Raw genomic sequence first — 20,722 nt, 5'->3', positions numbered from 1 at the left:
TACTATCGAAAAGCACTGGTTCCCTACTGTATCCGTACTACTGTGTGCACGGAGGCAGGAGATGTGCAGTCCTGTCTCGTGCCCAGCGCATCTTGGAGGATCTTTGTAAGTAATTTAGGGTTGTGGTGGGGGGGGACTCGGGACCCGGTACACAGTCTATCTGCTTGCAGTTAAGAGGGCACGTATACAAAATGTAACAAATTCTTTAAGAGTTCTTGACCTAGTTTTTCATGATTTATACAAAATCTAGGGAACTAAGGGAACTATATGTTGATGTGAATAAACTACATGTGTTCTTAACCAAAATGTAATTTTGTATTTTATTTTCATGGCTGATTTTTCTCTCTTTCTAAACAGTCTTCCAAAACACACGTAACTAAAGCTGTTTTAGATCTGAGCCTGGCATTTTCTAAATACCTGAGCACTTTGCATAACGGGATTCCCTTACTGAAACAGTTGTGTGACCACATTTTACTCAACCCAGCAATATGGATTCATACACCTGCAAAGGTTAGTGGCCGTACGATCGCTGATGGCTGCAGTCTGCAGATCTGGGGCTCCCGAGGGCTGACGATGCTTTATATGATCACTCCACTCTGACTAATAGGAGGTCACTAGTTCAGGAGCCCCCTACTACTTCCTCCAGCTGTTAATCGGTAATGGCTGTTTCCTGAGCTTGTGGAATGGGTGCCAAAAATGTGTATTTAGGCAAGACCTTTCTACTGCATCGACGACACTGATGGTGTAGAGGAGGAGTGAAATAATATTCTTCATTTGGCACATGAGGGATTTTCCTATTTTTGCATTTTAGGTCCAGTTGGCGCTGTATACCTACATGTCTACAGACTTCATCAGCACAGTTAACATATACAATGCAGTGCGGAGAATCGGCACCGTCCTCCTCGTGATGCACACGCTGAAATATTTCTACTGGATTGTAAATCCCCAGGACCGGAGTGGAATCATCCCTAAGGGGTTGGGTATGTTGTGATTTCATGACTAGTGGCTAGATATATGTATGTACATTGGCAGACCAAATGGGGTTGCCTTAAATTCACAATTAAGTAAAACTACAAAGTGCTTGTGAGAACGAGCAACTTTGTGATTTCCCATCTATTAATAATCCTTTATGCCTTAGTGCAGTGTTCCCCAACTCCGGTCCTCAAGAGCCACCAGCGGTTCATGTTTTCAGGATTTCCTTAGTGTGGCCCAGGTGATAATTGCAGTACCTGCACAGGCAATAATTCCATCACCTGGGCAATACTAATGAAATCCTGAAAACATGACCTGTTGGTGGCTCTTGAGGACCGGAGTTGGGGAACACTGCCTTAGAGCCGGCTCACAGCATTTGCCTTACTGGATTGCACCTCCCATGTTGCACAGGCAAGGCTACCTCTGCTATCACCCTTGGAGACTATGCCGTGGGTCCTACCGGTCAATCTTCAGGAGACTGCCGTCCTTTGCAGGAGGCCATGTGCTCCCTCCTGAGGATAAAGCATTAGAATAACACTTGAACGTGTATTTGTCATCTCTCTCTCCTACCCAGATGGACCTCGTCCTAGCCAGAAGGAGGTGCTGACACTCCGAGCGTTCCTCCTCATCTTCATCAAGCAGTTGGTAATGAAGGTAACAGATGCAGCTTGTGTTGCCTGTTAGGGAATGTGCACATGGGGTGGATACACAGTGGATCTGCTGCCTGGAGCTTCCTGGGGACAGATCTGCTGCATTATTGAAGTGCAAGCATTGTGGATTCGATTGTGTGAAATCTTATTCTCACAATCCTGAAAAATCTGCAGCCAAAATACATGCCGCTTTGGGTTTGCGATGACCTCTGCCCCATTTCACTTTGTGGCCTTCATTTGGGCCAAAATGCTTGTGAGGGCTGCCGTCATCTCATCGCAGACTGGGAGGACACGTGGGTATATATGTCTGCTTTCTTTATGCATCTGACGTTCATCTTGGCTTTAAAGTGCGTTTTTTAATTTGCGGTTTATTATGGGCACTGTTTGGTTCAGCATTTTGGGCTTATCCCTTTGTGGCAGTATTACAATCAGTGGCCATACTTAAATGACTTTTCTTGCCATAGTGCTACCTGATTAATATCTGATTATATAATTATAGATATATTTTATACTTTTGGTGCATGTCTGTGCCTTCTCTATACATGTATATTTCCATTGTAGTGCTGAAACGCTAATGACATTTTTAGCACAATGCATTGATAAGTTGTTTTTTCTCCTTTTGTATGTTCAGAACTCATTTTTCAATGAGGATAGGATTGGTTGCTATAGGTTCCACAGAGCATCTCTTTTGTGTGTGTGTGTGTGGGTGTTAGCAGTGTGAACACTATTCTTATAAATTAAATTGGTGTATTGTTTTATTAGCCAAATTATTTGTCAGGGGAACTTATATTTGTATTACAAGTTTTCATCTTACAGGATTATGGCGTGAAAGAAGATGAGTTGCAGGCAATTCTCAACTACCTTCTGACAATCCATGAAGTAAGTAAAAATAAAATGGTAAAGCTGCGTGGTGTGCACTTTTGGCCACTAGGTGGCACTGTCCTTTTTCCGTCTTGCGTCTGTGGTCAACGGCCGGTCGTGTGATTTACAGTAATGTGTTGCATTAAAAAAATACCAGTGCGATGGGAATAATAATGTGAAGTATCGTCACTGTACAGCTTTGCTATTCTCATGTGATATACTCTCTACTTAGGATGACAACTTGATGGACGTTCTGCAGTTACTTGTTGCACTGATGTCTGAACACCCAAGCTCCATGATTCCAGCATTCGATCAGAGAAATGGATTGAGGTGCACTAAGATTCTTGAGCTTTGATCCTGATTCATCATTGTATTTGCATCTATTTTATGTATTTGCCTGTTTGTTTGTTTTTTTTTGCTTTGTTTTCTGCTTAAGGGCGTGTGCACACGTTGCGGATCCGCTGCAGAACTGCAAGCAATGTACAGTATAATGTTAATGGGTTTTAGAAACCGCAGTGCAGATGCTGCGGATTTTTCCGCTTGGATTTGCTGCAGTTTTAAATCCGCAGCATGTCAATTCTTTCTGCAGATTCCGCAGTGGTTTGACACCTGTTCCATTGTCCAGGTGTCAAACCGCAGGTCACTTTACCTGCGGTTTTACCTGCAAATCCGCATGGAAAAATCTGCTGCTCAGTCCGCACTGTGTGCACTCACCTTAACAGTCAAGCAACCCTAGATGCTTTCGCATGGTTCATCTGTTGCAGCTTTTTTAAAAAGTGCAACATTGACAACATTTCACTCCAGCCCCCCACCCCCCTCTTCTCTCCGGTTTATTTTCAAGTGCACAAAATATTGGTACAATTTTTGTGACTTTTTGCACCGAAAGTCACAAACATTGTTCCACACTGGAAGAAGGCACTTTTTTAAATTTTGCCTCAATTTTAGGAGTCACATGTGCCATTTTGATGAATTCCGTGCCTATATGCAACTAGTACCACCAAACTAAAAAGGTCTTTAAAGTAAAGGAAAAAAAAATGCAAAAGATGAATCAGGTCCTTTAGTCTCAATTATCTGAGATTGAAATATCTGTTACATGTTTCTGTTTCTTCAAATATTAAAGGGTCGTATATAAACTGCTGGCATCGAAAAGTGAAGGAATCCGAGTTCAGGGATTAAAAGTCCTGGGTTATTTTTTGAAGCACTTGTCACCGAAGTAAGTGAGACCGCTACAGCAAGGTATTGTAGGAGTTACCATCATGCATGCATTCCTTATGATGGATCGATGATGAAAATGTACATCATAGGTTGTTAATGAGTTAAATGGCAATTCACACTAGTTGATGAAATAATTGGCAAAACAGTCCCCTATGTCCGCCATCTTGCTACGCTGACAGAAGCCTGTCCTAAAATAACTTGAATGGGTGCCTGTGAATGAATTTCCTAAATCCTTTTAACCCCTTCCTGACCCGAGATTTTTTTTAGTTTTCGTTTTTCTCTCCCCTTCTTCCCAGACCCATAACTTTTTTTATTTCTCCGACAATATGGCCATGTGAGGGCTTGTTTTTGTGGGACGAGTTGTAATTTTGAACTACACCATTGGTCTTACCATGTCGTGTACTCGAAAACGGGAAAAAAAACTCTAAGTGCGGTGAAATTGCAAAAAAAGGGCAACCCCCACACTTGTTTTCGTGATCTGGGGTCGGGTGAGGGCTTATTTTTTGTGTGCCGGGCTGACGTTTTTATTAATACCACCTTTGTGCAGATACGTTCTTTTGATCGCCCGTTATTGCATTTTAATGCAATGTCGCGGCCACCAAAAAAGTGCAATTCTGGCGTTTTCATTTTCTTTCTCGCTATGCCGTTTAGCGATAAGGTTAATCCTTTTTTTTTTTTTTTTTTATATTGATCGGGCGATTCTGAACTCTGCGATACCAAATATGTGTTGGTTTGAAGATTTTTTTTTTTTTTTTTTACTTTATTTTGATTGGGGCGAAAAGGGGGGTGATTTAAACTTTTTTTTTTTTTTTTAACACTTTTTCTTTTTTTACTTTTGGCATACTTCAGTTGCCTCCATAGGAGGCTAGAAGCTGCCATAGCGCGATTGCCTCTGCTACATAAAGGTGATTCATAGATCACCTCTATTTAGTTGAATTACAGCATTGCTATGAGTGCCGACCACAGGGTTGCGCTCATAGGAATCTGCCATCAACAATCAATGAGGCCGCGCACCGGAAGCTCAAGTTAAATGCCCGCTGTCAGCGTTTGACAGCGGGGTTTAACTAGTTAATAAGCGCGGGCGGATCGTGAATCTGCTCGCGCCTGTTGTGGGCACATGTCAGCTGTTTAAAACAGCTGATATGTCGTGGCTTTGAGGTGGGCTCACCGCCGAAGCCCACCTCAAAGTGGGGGATACTGTCAGCTGACGTACTATTCCAAATTAAACTGTGTCCTAGATTGCTAATGGCATGTGTCCCTGTGGGCGTCGTGTCCCTAGGGAGCTGCTGCCGTAACCGGCTGATAGTGATGGTACATGGTATAGGGCAGAGTTCCCCAACTCCAGTCCTCAAGGCCCACCAATAGGTCATGTTTTCAGGATTTCCTTAGTATTGCCCAGGTGATAATTGCATCACCTGGGCAATACTAATCACCTGGGCAATACTACGGAAATCCTGAAAACATGACCTATTGGTGGGCCTTGAGGACTGGAGTTGGGGAACCCTGGTATAGGGTATCCCAGGTCAAAAGAATAGTTTTAAATATGATTTGATGCGCTAAAGGCCAAGGTCTAATAAAAATGTAGTCCTAACAGTTCTATTATTAGAAAACCTTATATCATCTGGTTTAAGAAGCTCGAATATTGGATTTTGCTAGTTTTCTCTTTTATTTTGCTACAGGAGGAAGGTGGAAGTTATGCAGGGCCATGGATTGTTCTCTCTGTTGGCAGAGAGGCTACTGCTGGAAGCAAAGACCATCTCCGTTACAACTTACAATGTTTTGTTTGAGGTAATCTCCAAATAACTTATCCTTACGATGCCCACACCCCTGGTTGGGACAGCGGGTTTTCCTCCCAACTGCATTTTGTAGATTTTTCGCTGGTAGTCGATGAGTTGACTCCAGCGTGTTGAAGTCCAACCTGCCTGATTCTTCTTTCTCCCCATATCTGCTGTTGGGGTATCGTCGGGTCACCCCTATACGCTTCAGTTGGTTTGATGTGGGTTTGGCTTACTTCATAGAATCATAGAATCGTAGAGTTGGAAGGGACCTCCTGGGCCATCTGGTCCAACCCCCTGCTCAAAGCAGGATTCGCTAAATCATCCCAGTCAGATGTCTGTCCAGCCTCTGTTTGAAGACTTCCATTGAAGGAGAACTCACCACTTCTCGTGGCAGCCTGTTCCACTCATTGATCACTCTAACTGTCAAAAAGTTTTTTCTAATATCTAATCTGTGTCTCTTCCCATTCAGTTTCATCCCATTGCTTCTAGTCTTTCCTTGTGCAAATGAGAATAAAGTTGATCCTTCTACAATGTGACATCCCTTTAGATATTTGTAGACAGCTATTAAGTCTCCTCTCAGTCTTCTCTTTTGCAAACTAAACATTCCCAAATCCTGCAACCTTTCCTCATAAGACAGGGTTTGCAGACCGGTCACCATTCTGGTCGCTCTTTTCTGAACTTGCTCCAGTTTGTTGATGTCTTTTTTAAAATGTGGTGCCCAAAACTGGACACAATATTCCAGATGAGGTCTGACCATAGAGGAGTAGAGGGAAATAATGACTTCACGTGATCTAGACTGTATGCTTCTGTTAATACATCCTAGAATTGCATTTGCCTTTTTTGCTGCTGCATCACACTGTTGACTCATATTCAGTCTGTGATCTATTAGTATACCCAAGTCTTTTTCACATGTGCTGTCACTTAGCCCTATTCCTCCCATTCTATATATGCTTTTTTCATTTTTATTGCCCAGATGTAGTACTTTGCATTTCTCCCTGTTAAAAACCATTCTGTTAGTTGCTGCCCACTTCTCCAGTTTATTTAAATCTTTTTGAATCCTCTCTCTCTCTTCTCTAGTATTAGCTATCCCTCCTAGCTTTGTGTCATCAGCAAATTTAATCAGTTTACCCTCAATTCCTTCATCTAAATCGTTGATAAAGATGTTGAACAATACAGGGCCCAGGACAGAGCCCTGTGGTACCCCACTTGAGACATTCTTCCAACTGGATGTGCAGCCATTTACGACCACTCTTTGGGTCCGATCACTAAGCCAGTTATGAATCCACCTAACAGTTGCCTTGTCCATTCCATACTTAGTCATTTTTTCAATAAGGATTGTATGAGAGACTTTGTCAAATGCTTTGCTGAAGTCAAGATATACTATATCTACAGCATTTCCTTGATCCACCCAATCAGTGATACCGTCATAGAAGGAAATTAAGTTAGTCTGACATGACTTATTAGTTACAAACCCATGCTGACTCTGTTTAATCACTTCATTCTTATCCAGGTATTGACATACATGTTGTTTAATAATTTGTTCAAAGATCTTTCCTGGTATAGAAGTCAGACTCACCGGCCTATAGTTGCCTGGGTCCACCTTCTTCCCCTTTTTGAAGATAGGAACAACATTTGCTCTTCTCCAGTCTTCTGGCACTTCTCCTGTTCTCCAAGAATTTTCAAAGATTATGGAGAGGGGTTCAAAAATTTCTTCTGCTATCTCCTTCAGTACTCTGGGGTGTAATTCATCTGGACCTGGAGACTTGAATTCATTTAGGTTAGCTAAGTGTTTCCTCACTATCTTTCTGTTTATAGATATCCTGGATTCTTCTATTCCCTTAATAGGACAGTGAATAACAGTTGATGTTGCATACTTACATCTGATGTTCTTGGGGATCTTAGTGCTTTCCTTATAAAACACAATGTATAGGTTCCTGTGCTTCCTTCTCAGTAACAAATTTTGATTTCTTAATTGTTCGTTTTTCAGATTCTCATAGAACAAATCAGCACACAAGTGATACATAAGCAACACCCAGACCCAGACTCCTCGGTCAAGATCCAAAATCCCTGTAAGTGTGAAAAAAAAAAAAAAGTTTATGGGCTTTGTGTGTGTTACGGGCCCCAGTGGTGTACTCCTGTTCAGGTGCAGATAGGGATGCCGAGCGAAGAGGTCCTGTATGAAACACTCTCACTGCACGTGTACTGTTTTGTGTGCCCCATTGTCTGGGTCTGTTCTTCTACTTGTATTATTGTTTATGGTGCTCAGCAAGGAATTGAAGGTTGAATCCAATTCCAACTCTGTTTTTGAAAAAAAGAAAAAAGAGCCAAATGTGGTTTATGCTCGTCCCATTTTGTCACTTTGTAAAAAAAAAAAAAAAAAATGCAAAATAGGACGTGGATAAACCACATTTGGCTCATTTTTATCCTTCTTTCTTGGTTGGAAGACCCATGGATCTGCAGCATCTGTTTTCATGCATATTCATGCTTGTGTGTCACACAGCCTTATCAGGTTAGCATAATTTTAATTTACATAATTGTTGTTCACAGATAAAACCCTATTTGCGCTTTTTTTTTTTTTTTTTTTTGCTCCTAGCTTCTACTATTTCTGACTGTGGCATGGCTTCCTTTCCTCATTTGGTGCCTGGTGTAGCTTTGTCTTAAAGGGAATCTATATCAGTAGGGTCATCCCTCTCAAACAGTCTACATGGGCATGCAGGTCCTAGAAAGCGGAGTAAAACGATGCCTTGATATCTGCTATCAGAGGTCTTATTCCAGTATGTAAATGACACAGACATGGATCTCCCTGAGAATTGACTTCAGAGCTAACATTTTAGATAAAGGGGTCTGTTTGAGACATGTAATGACTGACAGAATCTCACACAGCTCTGCAGAAATAGACTAAGTCTCATTATAGACTCATGGAAAATATTCAAATATTTGTTTTTCTAACTATGACCTATTAATCAGCTGATGTCCAGAATAACTGTTGTGTCCGGGATTGTAAAAGTTGAGTTGGGGTTCCCCATAGGTTGACCATTCTCTTCCTAAAGCTGCTATTAAGATGTTTCTTAGCATTGTGTTTTTTTCCTATAACAGAATTTACCAGTGCTCCAATCTATCCTGCGAATGAAGACGCCACAACCAGGTCTTCATTTTTAGGGTCTTTGTTGGTTCCATGGGTGGCACCTCCAACAATCGAGGAGAGACGTTCTGTGAAGAGCAAACCCTTTAGCGAAGATCCTGCCTTCTTGACCCCATTGTTGGGTGTCTTATGGCCTTCACACCATAGATCTCTTGTTTTATTTCCCATTATGGGAAGAGCAGAGTAAAAGAAAACAATGGGTCTTTCCAAAGTTTGAGGAAGATGATGATGTCAGTCACCAATAAACAAATGAAGTCTTGTCTGAGGTCTGGGTTCTCGCATAGATGGGACTTGGCTTGTTTCCTTCCTTGGTTAATTGTATTAAGCAATAAGATAATAAGCGAGGCTGACATAAGGCTTGGGATTGCTACACCGTCACAGCACACAGATGGTATACACACTGTACGCTGTCACCGATCTTAGTTACCGATTCTAAGGCTCTGGGATTATACATTGGCGAGATTTATAAGGTGGCAAACTTTGGGATGGAAATCATTAATCCTCTCACTCTTTTTATCCTGCATTTTCCTTGGCAATATTCTCGTGTTCACAGGTTTTAGCGGAGTGTTTGGAATGAATCGGCATGTTATGTGGCAGGGATTTTCTGTGGGGTTTTATTTTCTTTTAATCTTGACTCCTCGCATATAGAAAGCATCTGTCTGATGGACTGACATCTCCACTCCATGAACGGGGGCAATATCCGTGATTGACGGCGTGCCGGGTGCCTGCTATTCGTCTTGTTGAGTTTTGATAGTTACAAAAAGATGCAAATGTTGACCTAGTGCTCTGCGATTCAGATGTCTGCGCCACATAAATAATACCAAGTCAGTTGTTGCTCCCACGTCTGCTGGTTGCAGGCAATTCTTTATGGTGACATTTTATTTTCTGAAGAAATTTTGTTTCTAAATATTCTTAACTTTCATTTTTTTTTTTTTTTTATTTTTTTTTTATGTTTTACGCTTGTATATAGGAATGTAGTGGTGCTTTGATTGCACAGATCCAGCCAGCAATGAATGTTGACTAAAGTTTGAATGACAAATATATTGAAATGTTATTTTTATTTTTACGGTTTAATACTCAAGTGATTATAATCTGAAGCGTATCCTGTTAAGGTATACTCTGTTTATTCTCAGGTTTTTTTCAATAAAAAGTTTAAAAAAAAAAAAAAAAAAAAAGTACTAAAATGATTTGACTGGTAATCCTATTTTCTCCAGGTTGCTAGCCGACCGTGTTCATACACCTTCAGCTATAAAGCTTGTCCCACCAACAGCGATTACACTCACCCCAGTTCAGACCGGTGTCCTTGTGTTCTCATGGAAGAGCCAGGAATAATCCGATGCCAAACACCTGATGGTGACATCAAGGGGTTTTCCTATGTATACAATACAGTTTAACAAATGGATCTTGGAAGAATAATCATTTCCACAATCGGATGTGTATAAAAATGTTCCTGTGCTGAGATAATCTTATAAATGTGCCCCTGCTGTGTACTGTGTGATGGCTGTGTCTGACCGTACAGGAACATGGTCTGATCATACCACAGCTCCTGGGCAGGAGAGGAAGCAAAAGAGAGTGTAGTGACATTACATCATGTCATTTGTTTGAAGTAAAGCCTTTAGAAACAGGCAGTGAAATGTTTTACGTCACAGAATCAGCTGTGATCCCATACTGTCCTGTCTGTATACTCTTTTGCTTCCCCCCCAGCCCAGGAGCTGTAGTATGATCAGACCATGTCCCTGTACGGTCAGACACAGCCATTACACAGTACACAGCAGGCGCACATTTGTAAGATTATCTCAGCACCGGAACATTATTTTTTTTTTTTTAATTTTTAAGCATCCAATTGTGGAAATTATTATTCCTAAACATTTTGATAAAATGTACTTTATTGGTTGGACAACCCATTTAAGTTAACTTAAAGAGTTGGACATTCTAAAAACCGAGCATGCCTGATAGTGTTTTCCTCCATTGAAGGAACGTCAATATACCATTATACACCTAAGTGGGTCAGCTATCTTGTCTAAAAGATCAGGATTGTTCAATATTCGTATATTTTGCTGCAGTAACGACCTTAAAGGAGCAATGTTTTAATTCTGCTATTTTTCTCCAGTGACTCTTAAAGTTATCGCTACTCTCCTTCGGAATTCTCCTCGATCCCAGGAGGTCATGGAGGTGAGGAGGATGTTCCTCTCGGACATGATAAAGCTTTTTAATAACAGCAGAGAGAACAGAAGGTACGTGGCGTAGCTTTGTACTGTGAGACCACCTTTATTGTAGCTCTGCAGGTCCGATCAGACCAAAGAAAATCAGATTGATGAATTGTATAAGCGCTGAAGGCGATTTTTATATGTAAAACATAAGACAAAGGTGATTAAATACTAAAGGTAATTAACATTAAATATTGGTTCAGGAGAATAGCTGTGCCAGCATTGGTGTAAAAGGCACCATAATCTCACATTTTGAAATGTACAATGTGCCACGTTCATTATTTAGATTGGATTATTAATTATTAGGCGGTACTAGTCTCCTCGGTGTGACCCTCATGATCTTTCCGCAGGAGTTTGCTGCAGTGCTCAGTTTGGCAAGAATGGATGCTCTCCTTGTGTTATTTTAGCCCCCAAAACACGGAAGAGCAGAAGATTACAGAAATGGTCTACGCCATCTTTCGCATCCTTCTCTACCATGCAGTTAAATATGAGTGGGGTGGCTGGCGCGTCTGGGTGGATACGATCTCAATCACCCACTCAAAGGTAACTGTGCAGACTCTCTTCTTGTCCTATAAACATTAAATGCATATTTCTATAGTGACTGGACCTGCGAGGAGATGCATCCTGATTGCAGTTATTGCCTTACCGTGGCTTTATCTATAATATTATCCATTTTTTTTTATGCTTTGCGCAGTTGATGTGATATGTAAGGATTAATGTACCCCTTTAACTACTTCTAAACTGCACGAAACCTATAAGTGTACAGAAAGTCCACTCTCTTCTCTGCTCTGATGTTTTTAAATGTCAGTGCATTGTAAACAGCTTGCACAAGAGTTTGCAAAATGTTCACCTTCTCCATCACTGTATACGCAGTGCTGAACAAGCGCTTGTGTATACAGGTTGATCCAGTGGTCATGTGATTGATGGATGTCCGAAGGAAACAGGAGTTGCTGGGTCCTATGGAGATCCCCAGTCATCTCTACTATGCTGGCAGAAAGCTGAAATTCCTCTGTAACTGGGGCTAACATACCAGCTCCAATTACAGGGAAAATAAGCAATAAAAAGAATGTTGTGGGAGACTGGGTGTGAAATAGGAAAAAAGTAAAAAAAACAAAAAAAACCACTACCAGTCTGAATTGCTCTTTCTAGCCTTGCACCATTGGGAAAAAAAACTGTACAATATATAACAATAATCTCTATGTAAAGGGGAGCGAAATGTTAAGATATTTTTAGCAATTCTCTGTAGTAATTTAAAAAAAACAAAAAAAAACCACTGAAAAATAGACCTGAATTTCCTAAAAAAAAAAATAAAAAAAAAAAATTAAGCCACAGACTTCATGAAATAGAGGCAAAATTATTTTGATATATAAGCAAGAAATCCTAGAGCTGTTAAAAGCACATGTATGACAAAACCTGAAAATATGCCCTTTAGGATTGAGGGGAAAATGGCTTGGTTTTGAACTGGCTAAAGATTGTGCAACTTCCCATAAATACCACAAGATAAAATTATGCAAGATAATTTGCTTCTGGTGCCTTTTTTGACGTCCCTCTCCACAAGGAGAAACATTACTCCATAGACCCCAGTCCAGAGCCTCTCACCTAGCTAAATCAGATCTCCTACTTGGCACTGATGAGGGGCAGCATCCCGAAACACAGTCTGCCAATTGAGATTCTGGTTTGGCTTTTCTTCTAAGTCATATTACAAGACTCTTTAAAGGGGTGATAGTGACTTGTAGGATCGCTACTACCAACAGGTGGCGCTATAGAGTTCATGTCCGCTTCCTCTCTGAAGAGGCAATTTGCATATTTAATTTCCCAGAGAATATTGCACTGCGAGTAAGCCTCCTTACATTTTAATTCCAGGGTCAGTATGTCACTCTCCACAAGGAGAAACGTTACCCCTTATATGTTAAAGAACTGTAGTAAAAATGAGCAGTATGGTGGCTCAGTGGTTAGCACTACAGCCTTGCAGTATTGGAGTCCTGGGTTCAAATCCCAAGGACACATCTGCAAGGAGTTTGTATGTTCGCCCCGTGTTTGCGTGGGTTTCCTCCAGCTTCTCTGGTTTTTCTCCCACATTTCAAAGACATACTGATAGGGAATTTAGATGGTGAGCCCGATCGGGGACAGTGCCAATAATGTCTGTAAAGTGCTGTGGAATTAATGGTGCTACCGTATATAAGCGAGTAAAATAAATAAAATTTAACCTATATATGTTGTGTGCAGTCCTCTCCACTAGGTGGTGCAGTTGTCCTACAAATCGTCATGTGGATTGCTTTGCCTGGCGGCTGCTCTTAGCATTTATCTTACTGTGGGTTTAACTCTGGATATTGGTTCATTGTTTAAAATCTTCTTCAGGTTTTTGTTAAGTGTGCTGTGCATTCCTCACTTTTTTTGTGTGTTACATGGAGCGCTTCAAACTTTTCTATGTTACCGCAAGTGAAATCATCACCAGCGCAGCAACCTACGTAATTAGCTCCTTTCTTTATATTAGAACCTGTTTGGCCCTTGGGTACCTGCTGCAAACACCTTTCTCTGATAAAGGAACAAATGCCCTAAATTGGAAGAGCTTTGCAGGGCTACATATCAAGATACGTGCTTCTGCTGTAAAAAGCCCAAGAAACTCAATTGCAATTTTATTGTCCGGCTTGATAGATTTGCTGCCACCTTTGCAGCAGGCTGGCTGTTTGTCAATGTAGCCTTCTCCTCCCACAGCTGCACCACACTTTATAAGCAGTATCTGCTTCCCAAGCAAAATTGCTGCACCCTGCTCCACCCCCCCCTCTAAAATTGGTTTTGCTCTTATTTTCTCCCTGAAAATTTCTTTTTCCCTAAAATGGGTTTTGTTTTTCCATTTATCCCATTAATTTTCTTATATTTATCAGTACTCCACGTGATCGTTAGTATTACATTTATGCTGTGAAATTGCTTCCGATTTCAGTGTATAAATGTTAATCTAAATGCACAATAGAAAACTATTTTTTAATGTTCTTATTTGGTTAGCAAGTTTTAAACATATGTGCCCTTTGACATTTAAACCCCAAGGTCCGTGAATAGGGCACTGAATACATTTTTACTGACTGCCCTTTGGCCACTTTTTAAACAAGCTTTTCCTAAATGGCGCCCTTGTGAGATGCATGGAAATCTGCACGTTGAAGTAAAAATCACAAACATGATATAAATGTAGTAGTGGAGGGACTAAAGTGAAAACCATCGTGTGATACAATGATGGTAGTGCTTGATGCCTCGACGGATGGTCGCATTTTTATCTGCATTATTGAAGTCTTTTTGTTTGACATTTCCAAGCGGCGTGCACGTTAGCAGATCTCTGCCCCATGTGTGGAATGTAAGAACAGTCGTGTTTCGTGTACAGCCCCAGATTTGCTGAGACTGTTCCCGCGGTGGGGTAAGGTTGGGAAGTTAAGTGAGCTATCATTATCCAAGCATCTGTAAGGCTTTGACGAGCTCAATTATTTCCAGCCCTCTCCTGCAAGATGCCCTTATGGCACGAAGCAAAAACATGTCTTGCTACAAAGAAAACATCATTTGCATTCGTGTCAGTAAAGATCCCGATGTGTAATGTTTTTTATGCTTTTTTTTTGTTGTTCTCATTCATCTTGAAATGACTAAAGACAAAGGACGATTTGATGCCTTTGTAGTTATTTTAATTTCCTGAAAATATAATATTTCTCTTTTCCATAAACTGTTGCATATTTGCTTTAGAGCAATTGTTCCAGCAAAGTGAGTGGTAAACGCAGCTGTGTCGTTTCCTCCTCGGGTGCTCGGCCGCGGCTTCTCTCCAGCCTCACAAATAGATGAGTGCCGAGGCTTATTTCATAGTACTGCAGTGATGCTTTGCTTCTAATGTTGGAAAAAAGAACATGTATGTAATTTCTATGCAATAATTCTGGTTGTTGAACCTGTCCAAATATCATGGGCAGTGCAGTATTGACGGGATAGCCAGCAAATAATCCACCCCGTATACAGTGCCATGCACACTCGTCTGACACCTTGTCTCCTGGAGGGGCTCATGTTTGCTCTTTCCTATCTGCAAGTTCTTGACCTTGTTGTTGTTGTTATCAGCAGGGAAGGATAACTCTAGTCAACATTCATTTCCATCTGCCGCAAGAAAAGCTGACCAATCAACAAATTATATTTTGATCAGCAGTAATGGTGGAAATGCAGGGTCAAGTTAATTTTTTTCCTCTAAAATACCAACCTTCTTTACATGGCACCAAATGTATGTGTATATATGTGTGTGTGTGTATATGTGTGTATATATATATATCTATAGAGAGATATAGATATATATAGATATATATATATCTATAGATATATATAGATATATAGATAGTATGTATAGTGTGTGTATATATACACACACCCTAATTTTGTCACAAAAAACTATATGCCTAATAATGCTGCACAGTGAATAATGGTGGCCCTATAACATGCTCCATAATAACATATGCCCCATATAATGCTGCACAGTGATTGGTGGCCCCTTATAATGCTGCACAGTGATTGGTGGCCCCTTATAATGCTGCACGGTGAGTGGCCCCTTATAATGCTGCACGGTGAGTGGCCCCTTGTAATGCTGCACAGTGATTACTGGCCCCTTGTAATGCTGCACAGTGATTACTGGCCCCTTGTAATGCTGCACAGTGATTAGTGGACCCTTGTAATGCTGCACGGTGATTACTGGCCCCTTGTAATGCTGCACAGTGATTACTGGCCCCTTGTAATGCTGCACAGTGATTAGTGGCCCCTTGTAATGCTGCACGGTGATTATTGGCCCCTTGTAATGCTGCACGGTGATTAGTGGCCCCTTGTAATGCTGCACGGTGATTAGCGGCCCCTTGTAATGCTGCACAGTGATTAACGGCCCCTTGTAATGCTGCACGGTGATTAACGGCCCCTTGTAATGCTGCACGGTGATTAGTGGCCCCTTGTAATGCTGCACGGTGATTAGTGGCCCCTTGTAATGCTGCACGGTGATTCGTGGCCCCTTGTAATGCTGCACAGTGATTAGTGGCCCCTTGTAATGCTGCACAGTGATTACTGGCCCCTTGTAATGCTGCACAGTGATTACTGGCCCCTTGTAATGCTGCACGGTGATTACTGGCCCCTTGTAATGCTGCACGGTGATTATTGGCCCCTTGTAATGCTGCACGGTGATTATTGGCCCCTTGTAATGCTGCACGGTGATTAGCGGCCCCTTGTAATGCTGCACGGTGATTAGTGGCCCCTTGTAATGCTGCACGGTGATTAGTGGCCCCTTGTAATGCTGCACGGTGATTAGTGGCCCCTTATAATGCTGCACAGTGATTAGTGGCCCCTTATAATGCTGCACAGTGATTAGTGGCCCCTTATAATGCTGCACGGTGATTAGTGGCCCCTTATAATGCTGCACGGTGATTAGTGGCCCCTTATAATGCTGCACGGTGATTAGTGGCCCCTTATAATGCTGCACGGTGATTAGTGGCCCCTTATAATGCTGCACAGTGATTAGTGGCCCCTTGTAATGCTGCACGGTGATTAGTGGTCACTTACTGTATAATGCTGCACAGTGATTAGTGGCCCCTTATAATGCTGCACGGTGATTAGTGGCCCCTTGTAATGCTGCACGGTGATTAGTGGCCCCTTGTAATGCTGCACGGTGATTAGTGGCCCCTTGTAATGCTGCACGGTGATTAGTGGCCCCTTATAATGCTGCACGGTGATTAGTGGCCCCTTGTAATGCTGCACAGTGATTAGTGGCCCCTTGTAATGCTGCACAGTGATTAGTGGCCCCTTGTAATGCTGCACGGTGATTCGTGGCCCCTTGTAATGCTGCACAGTGATTAGTGGCCCCTTGTAATGCTGCACAGTGATTACTGGCCCCTTGTAATGCTGCACAGTGATTACTGGCCCCTTGTAATGCTGCACGGTGATTACTGGCCCCTTGTAATGCTGCACGGTGATTATTGGCCCCTTGTAATGCTGCACGGTGATTAGCGGCCCCTTGTAATGCTGCACGGTGATTAGCGGCCCCTTGTAATGCTGCACGGTGATTAGTGGCCCCTTGTAATGCTGCACGGTGATTAGTGGCCCCTTGTAATGCTGCACGGTGATTAGTGGCCCCTTGTAATGCTGCACAGTGATTAGTGGCCCCTTATAATGCTGCACGGTGATTAGTGGCCCCTTATAATGCTGCACGGTGATTAGTGGCCCCTTATAATGCTGCACAGTGATTAGTGGCCCCTTATAATGCTGCACAGTGATTAGTGGCCCCTTATAATGCTGCACGGTGATTAGTGGCCCCTTATAATGCTGCACGGTGATTAGTGGCCCCTTATAATGCTGCACGGTGATTAGTGGCCCCTTATAATGCTGCACAGTGATTAGTGGCCCCTTGTAATGCTGCACGGTGATTAGTGGTCACTTACTGTATAATGCTGCACAGTGATTAGTGGCCCCTTATAATGCTGCACGGTGATTAGTGGCCCCTTGTAATGCTGCACGGTGATTAGTGGCCCCTTGTAATGCTGCACGGTGATTAGTGGCCCCTTATAATGCTGCACGGTGATTAGTGGCCCCTTGTAATGCTGCACAGTGATTAGTGGCCCCTTGTAATGCTGCACAGTGATTAGTGGCCCCTTATAATGCTGCACAGTGATTAGTGGCCCCTTGTAATGGTGCACGGTGATTAGTGGTCACTTACTGTATAATGCTGCACAGTGATTAGTGGCCCCTTATAATGCTGCACGGTGATTAGTGGCCCCTTGTAATGCTGCACGGTGAGTGGCCCCTTATAATGCTGCACGGTGAGTGGCCCCTTGTAATGCTGCACAGTGATTACTGGCCCCTTGTAATGCTGCACAGTGATTACTGGCCCCTTGTAATGCTGCACAGTGATTAGTGGACCCTTGTAATGCTGCACGGTGATTACTGGCCCCTTGTAATGCTGCACGGTGATTACTGGCCCCTTGTAATGCTGCACAGTGATTAGTGGCCCCTTGTAATGCTGCACGGTGATTATTGGCCCCTTGTAATGCTGCACGGTGATTAGTGGCCCCTTGTAATGCTGCACGGTGATTAGCGGCCCCTTGTAATGCTGCACAGTGATTAACGGCCCCTTGTAATGCTGCACGGTGATTAACGGCCCCTTGTAATGCTGCACGGTGATTAGTGGCCCCTTGTAATGCTGCACGGTGATTAGTGGCCCCTTGTAATGCTGCACGGTGATTCGTGGCCCCTTGTAATGCTGCACAGTGATTACTGGCCCCTTATAATGCTGCACAGTGATTACTGGCCCCTTGTAATGCTGCACAGTGATTACTGGCCCCTTGTAATGCTGCACGGTGATTATTGGCCCCTTGTAATGCTGCACGGTGATTAGCGGCCCCTTGTAATGCTGCACGGTGATTAGCGGCCCCTTGTAATGCTGCACGGTGATTAGTGGCCCCTTGTAATGCTGCACGGTGATTAGTGGCCCCTTGTAATGCTGCACGGTGATTAGTGGCCCCTTGTAATGCTGCACAGTGATTAGTGGCCCCTTGTAATGCTGCACGGTGAGTGGCCCCTTATAATGCTGCACGGTGATTAGTGGCCCCTTATAATGCTGCACGGTGATTAGTGGCCCCTTGTAATGCTGCACGGTGATTAGTGGCCCCTTATAATGCTGCACGGTGATTAGTGGCCCCTTATAATGCTGCACGGTGATTAGCGGCCCCTTGTAATGCTGCACGGTGATTAGTGGCCCCTTGTAATGCTGCACGGTGATTAGTGGCCCCTTGTAATGCTGCACGGTGATTAGTGGCCCCTTGTAATGCTGCACAGTGATTAGTGGCCACTTATAATGCTGCACAGTGATTAGTGGCCCCTTATAATGCTGCACAGTGATTAGTGGCCCCTTATAATGCTGCACAGTGATTAGTGGCCCCTTGTAATGCTGCACGGTGATTAATGGTCACTTACTGTATAATGCTGCACGGTGATTAGTGGCCCCTTATAATGCTGCACGGTGATTAGTGGCCCCTTATAATGCTGCACAGTGATTAGTGGCCCCTTGTAATGCTGCACGGTGATTAGTGGTCACTTACTGTATAATGCTGCACAGTGATTAGTGGCCCCTTATAATGCTGCACGGTGATTAGTGGCCCCTTATAATGCTGCACAGTGATTAGTGGCCCCTTATAATGCTGCACGGTGATTAGTGGCCCCTTGTAATGCTGCACGGTGATTAGTGGCCCCTTGTAATGCTGCACGGTGATTAGTGGCCCCTTGTAATGCTGCACGGTGATTAGTGGCCCCTTGTAATGCTGCACGGTGATTAGTGGCCCCTTGTAATGCTGCACAGTGATTAGTGGCCCCTTGTAATGCTGCACGGTGATTATTGGCCCCTTGTAATGCTGCACGGTGATTAGTGGCCCCTTGTAATGCTGCACGGTGATTAGCGGCCCCTTGTAATGCTGCACAGTGATTAACGGCCCCTTGTAATGCTGCACGGTGATTAACGGCCCCTTGTAATGCTGCACGGTGATTAGTGGCCCCTTGTAATGCTGCACGGTGATTAGTGGCCCCTTGTAATGCTGCACGGTGATTCGTGGCCCCTTGTAATGCTGCACAGTGATTACTGGCCCCTTATAATGCTGCACAGTGATTACTGGCCCCTTGTAATGCTGCACAGTGATTACTGGCCCCTTGTAATGCTGCACGGTGATTATTGGCCCCTTGTAATGCTGCACGGTGATTAGCGGCCCCTTGTAATGCTGCACGGTGATTAGCGGCCCCTTGTAATGCTGCACGGTGATTAGTGGCCCCTTGTAATGCTGCACGGTGATTAGTGGCCCCTTGTAATGCTGCACGGTGATTAGTGGCCCCTTGTAATGCTGCACGGTGATTAGTGGCCCCTTGTAATGCTGCACGGTGAGTGGCCCCTTATAATGCTGCACGGTGATTAGTGGCCCCTTATAATGCTGCACGGTGATTAGTGGCCCCTTGTAATGCTGCACGGTGATTAGTGGCCCCTTATAATGCTGCACGGTGATTAGTGGCCCCTTATAATGCTGCACGGTGATTAGCGGCCCCTTGTAATGCTGCACGGTGATTAGCGGCCCCTTGTAATGCTGCACGGTGATTAGTGGCCCCTTGTAATGCTGCACGGTGATTAGTGGCCCCTTGTAATGCTGCACGGTGATTAGTGGCCCCTTGTAATGCTGCACAGTGATTAGTGGCCACTTATAATGCTGCACAGTGATTAGTGGCCCCTTATAATGCTGCACAGTGATTAGTGGCCCCTTATAATGCTGCACAGTGATTAGTGGCCCCTTGTAATGCTGCACGGTGATTAATGGTCACTTACTGTATAATGCTGCACGGTGATTAGTGGCCCCTTATAATGCTGCACGGTGATTAGTGGCCCCTTATAATGCTGCACAGTGATTAGTGGCCCCTTGTAATGCTGCACGGTGATTAGTGGTCACTTACTGTATAATGCTGCACAGTGATTAGTGGCCCCTTATAATGCTGCACGGTGATTAGTGGCCCCTTATAATGCTGCACAGTGATTAGTGGCCCCTTATAATGCTGCACGGTGATTAGTGGCCCCTTGTAATGCTGCACGGTGATTAGTGGCCCCTTGTAATGCTGCACGGTGATTAGTGGCCCCTTGTAATGCTGCACGGTGATTAGTGGCCCCTTGTAATGCTGCACGGTGATTAGTGGCCCCTTGTAATGCTGCACAGTGATTAGTGGCCCCTTGTAATGCTGCACAGTGATTAGTGGCCCCTTGTAATGCTGCACAGTGATTAGTGGCCCCTTATAATGCTGCACAGTGATTAGTGGCCCCTTATAATGCTGCACGGTGATTAGTGGCCCCTTATAATGCTGCACGGTGATTAGTGGCCCCTTATA

General features: G+C 43.4%; 1 protein-coding gene across 2 annotated transcripts in view; it reads left to right on the top strand.

Annotated features, from left to right (window-relative positions):
- LRBA (LPS responsive beige-like anchor protein) overlaps window positions 1–20,722 on the top strand; it is a 920,035-nt gene that overhangs the window by 91,706 nt on the left and 807,607 nt on the right. For both annotated transcript variants that reach the window (XM_073576254.1, XM_073576253.1), the window contains exons 12-21: window positions 358–510; window positions 812–980; window positions 1,547–1,626; window positions 2,439–2,501; window positions 2,716–2,813; window positions 3,604–3,696; window positions 5,378–5,486; window positions 7,464–7,545; window positions 10,729–10,852; window positions 11,176–11,368. In XM_073576254.1, the coding sequence (XP_073432355.1) occupies window positions 358–510; window positions 812–980; window positions 1,547–1,626; window positions 2,439–2,501; window positions 2,716–2,813; window positions 3,604–3,696; window positions 5,378–5,486; window positions 7,464–7,545; window positions 10,729–10,852; window positions 11,176–11,368 (1,164 nt within the window). The remainder of the gene's footprint in view (window positions 1–357; window positions 511–811; window positions 981–1,546; window positions 1,627–2,438; window positions 2,502–2,715; window positions 2,814–3,603; window positions 3,697–5,377; window positions 5,487–7,463; window positions 7,546–10,728; window positions 10,853–11,175; window positions 11,369–20,722) is intronic.

Source organism: Dendrobates tinctorius, unplaced genomic scaffold (assembly GCF_039654945.1).
Source record: "Dendrobates tinctorius isolate UK_male_01 unplaced genomic scaffold, ASM3965494v1 ptg000008l, whole genome shotgun sequence".
Classification (NCBI taxonomy): domain Eukaryota; kingdom Metazoa; phylum Chordata; class Amphibia; order Anura; family Dendrobatidae; genus Dendrobates; species Dendrobates tinctorius.
This window is presented reverse-complemented; position numbering and strand designations above follow the sequence as displayed.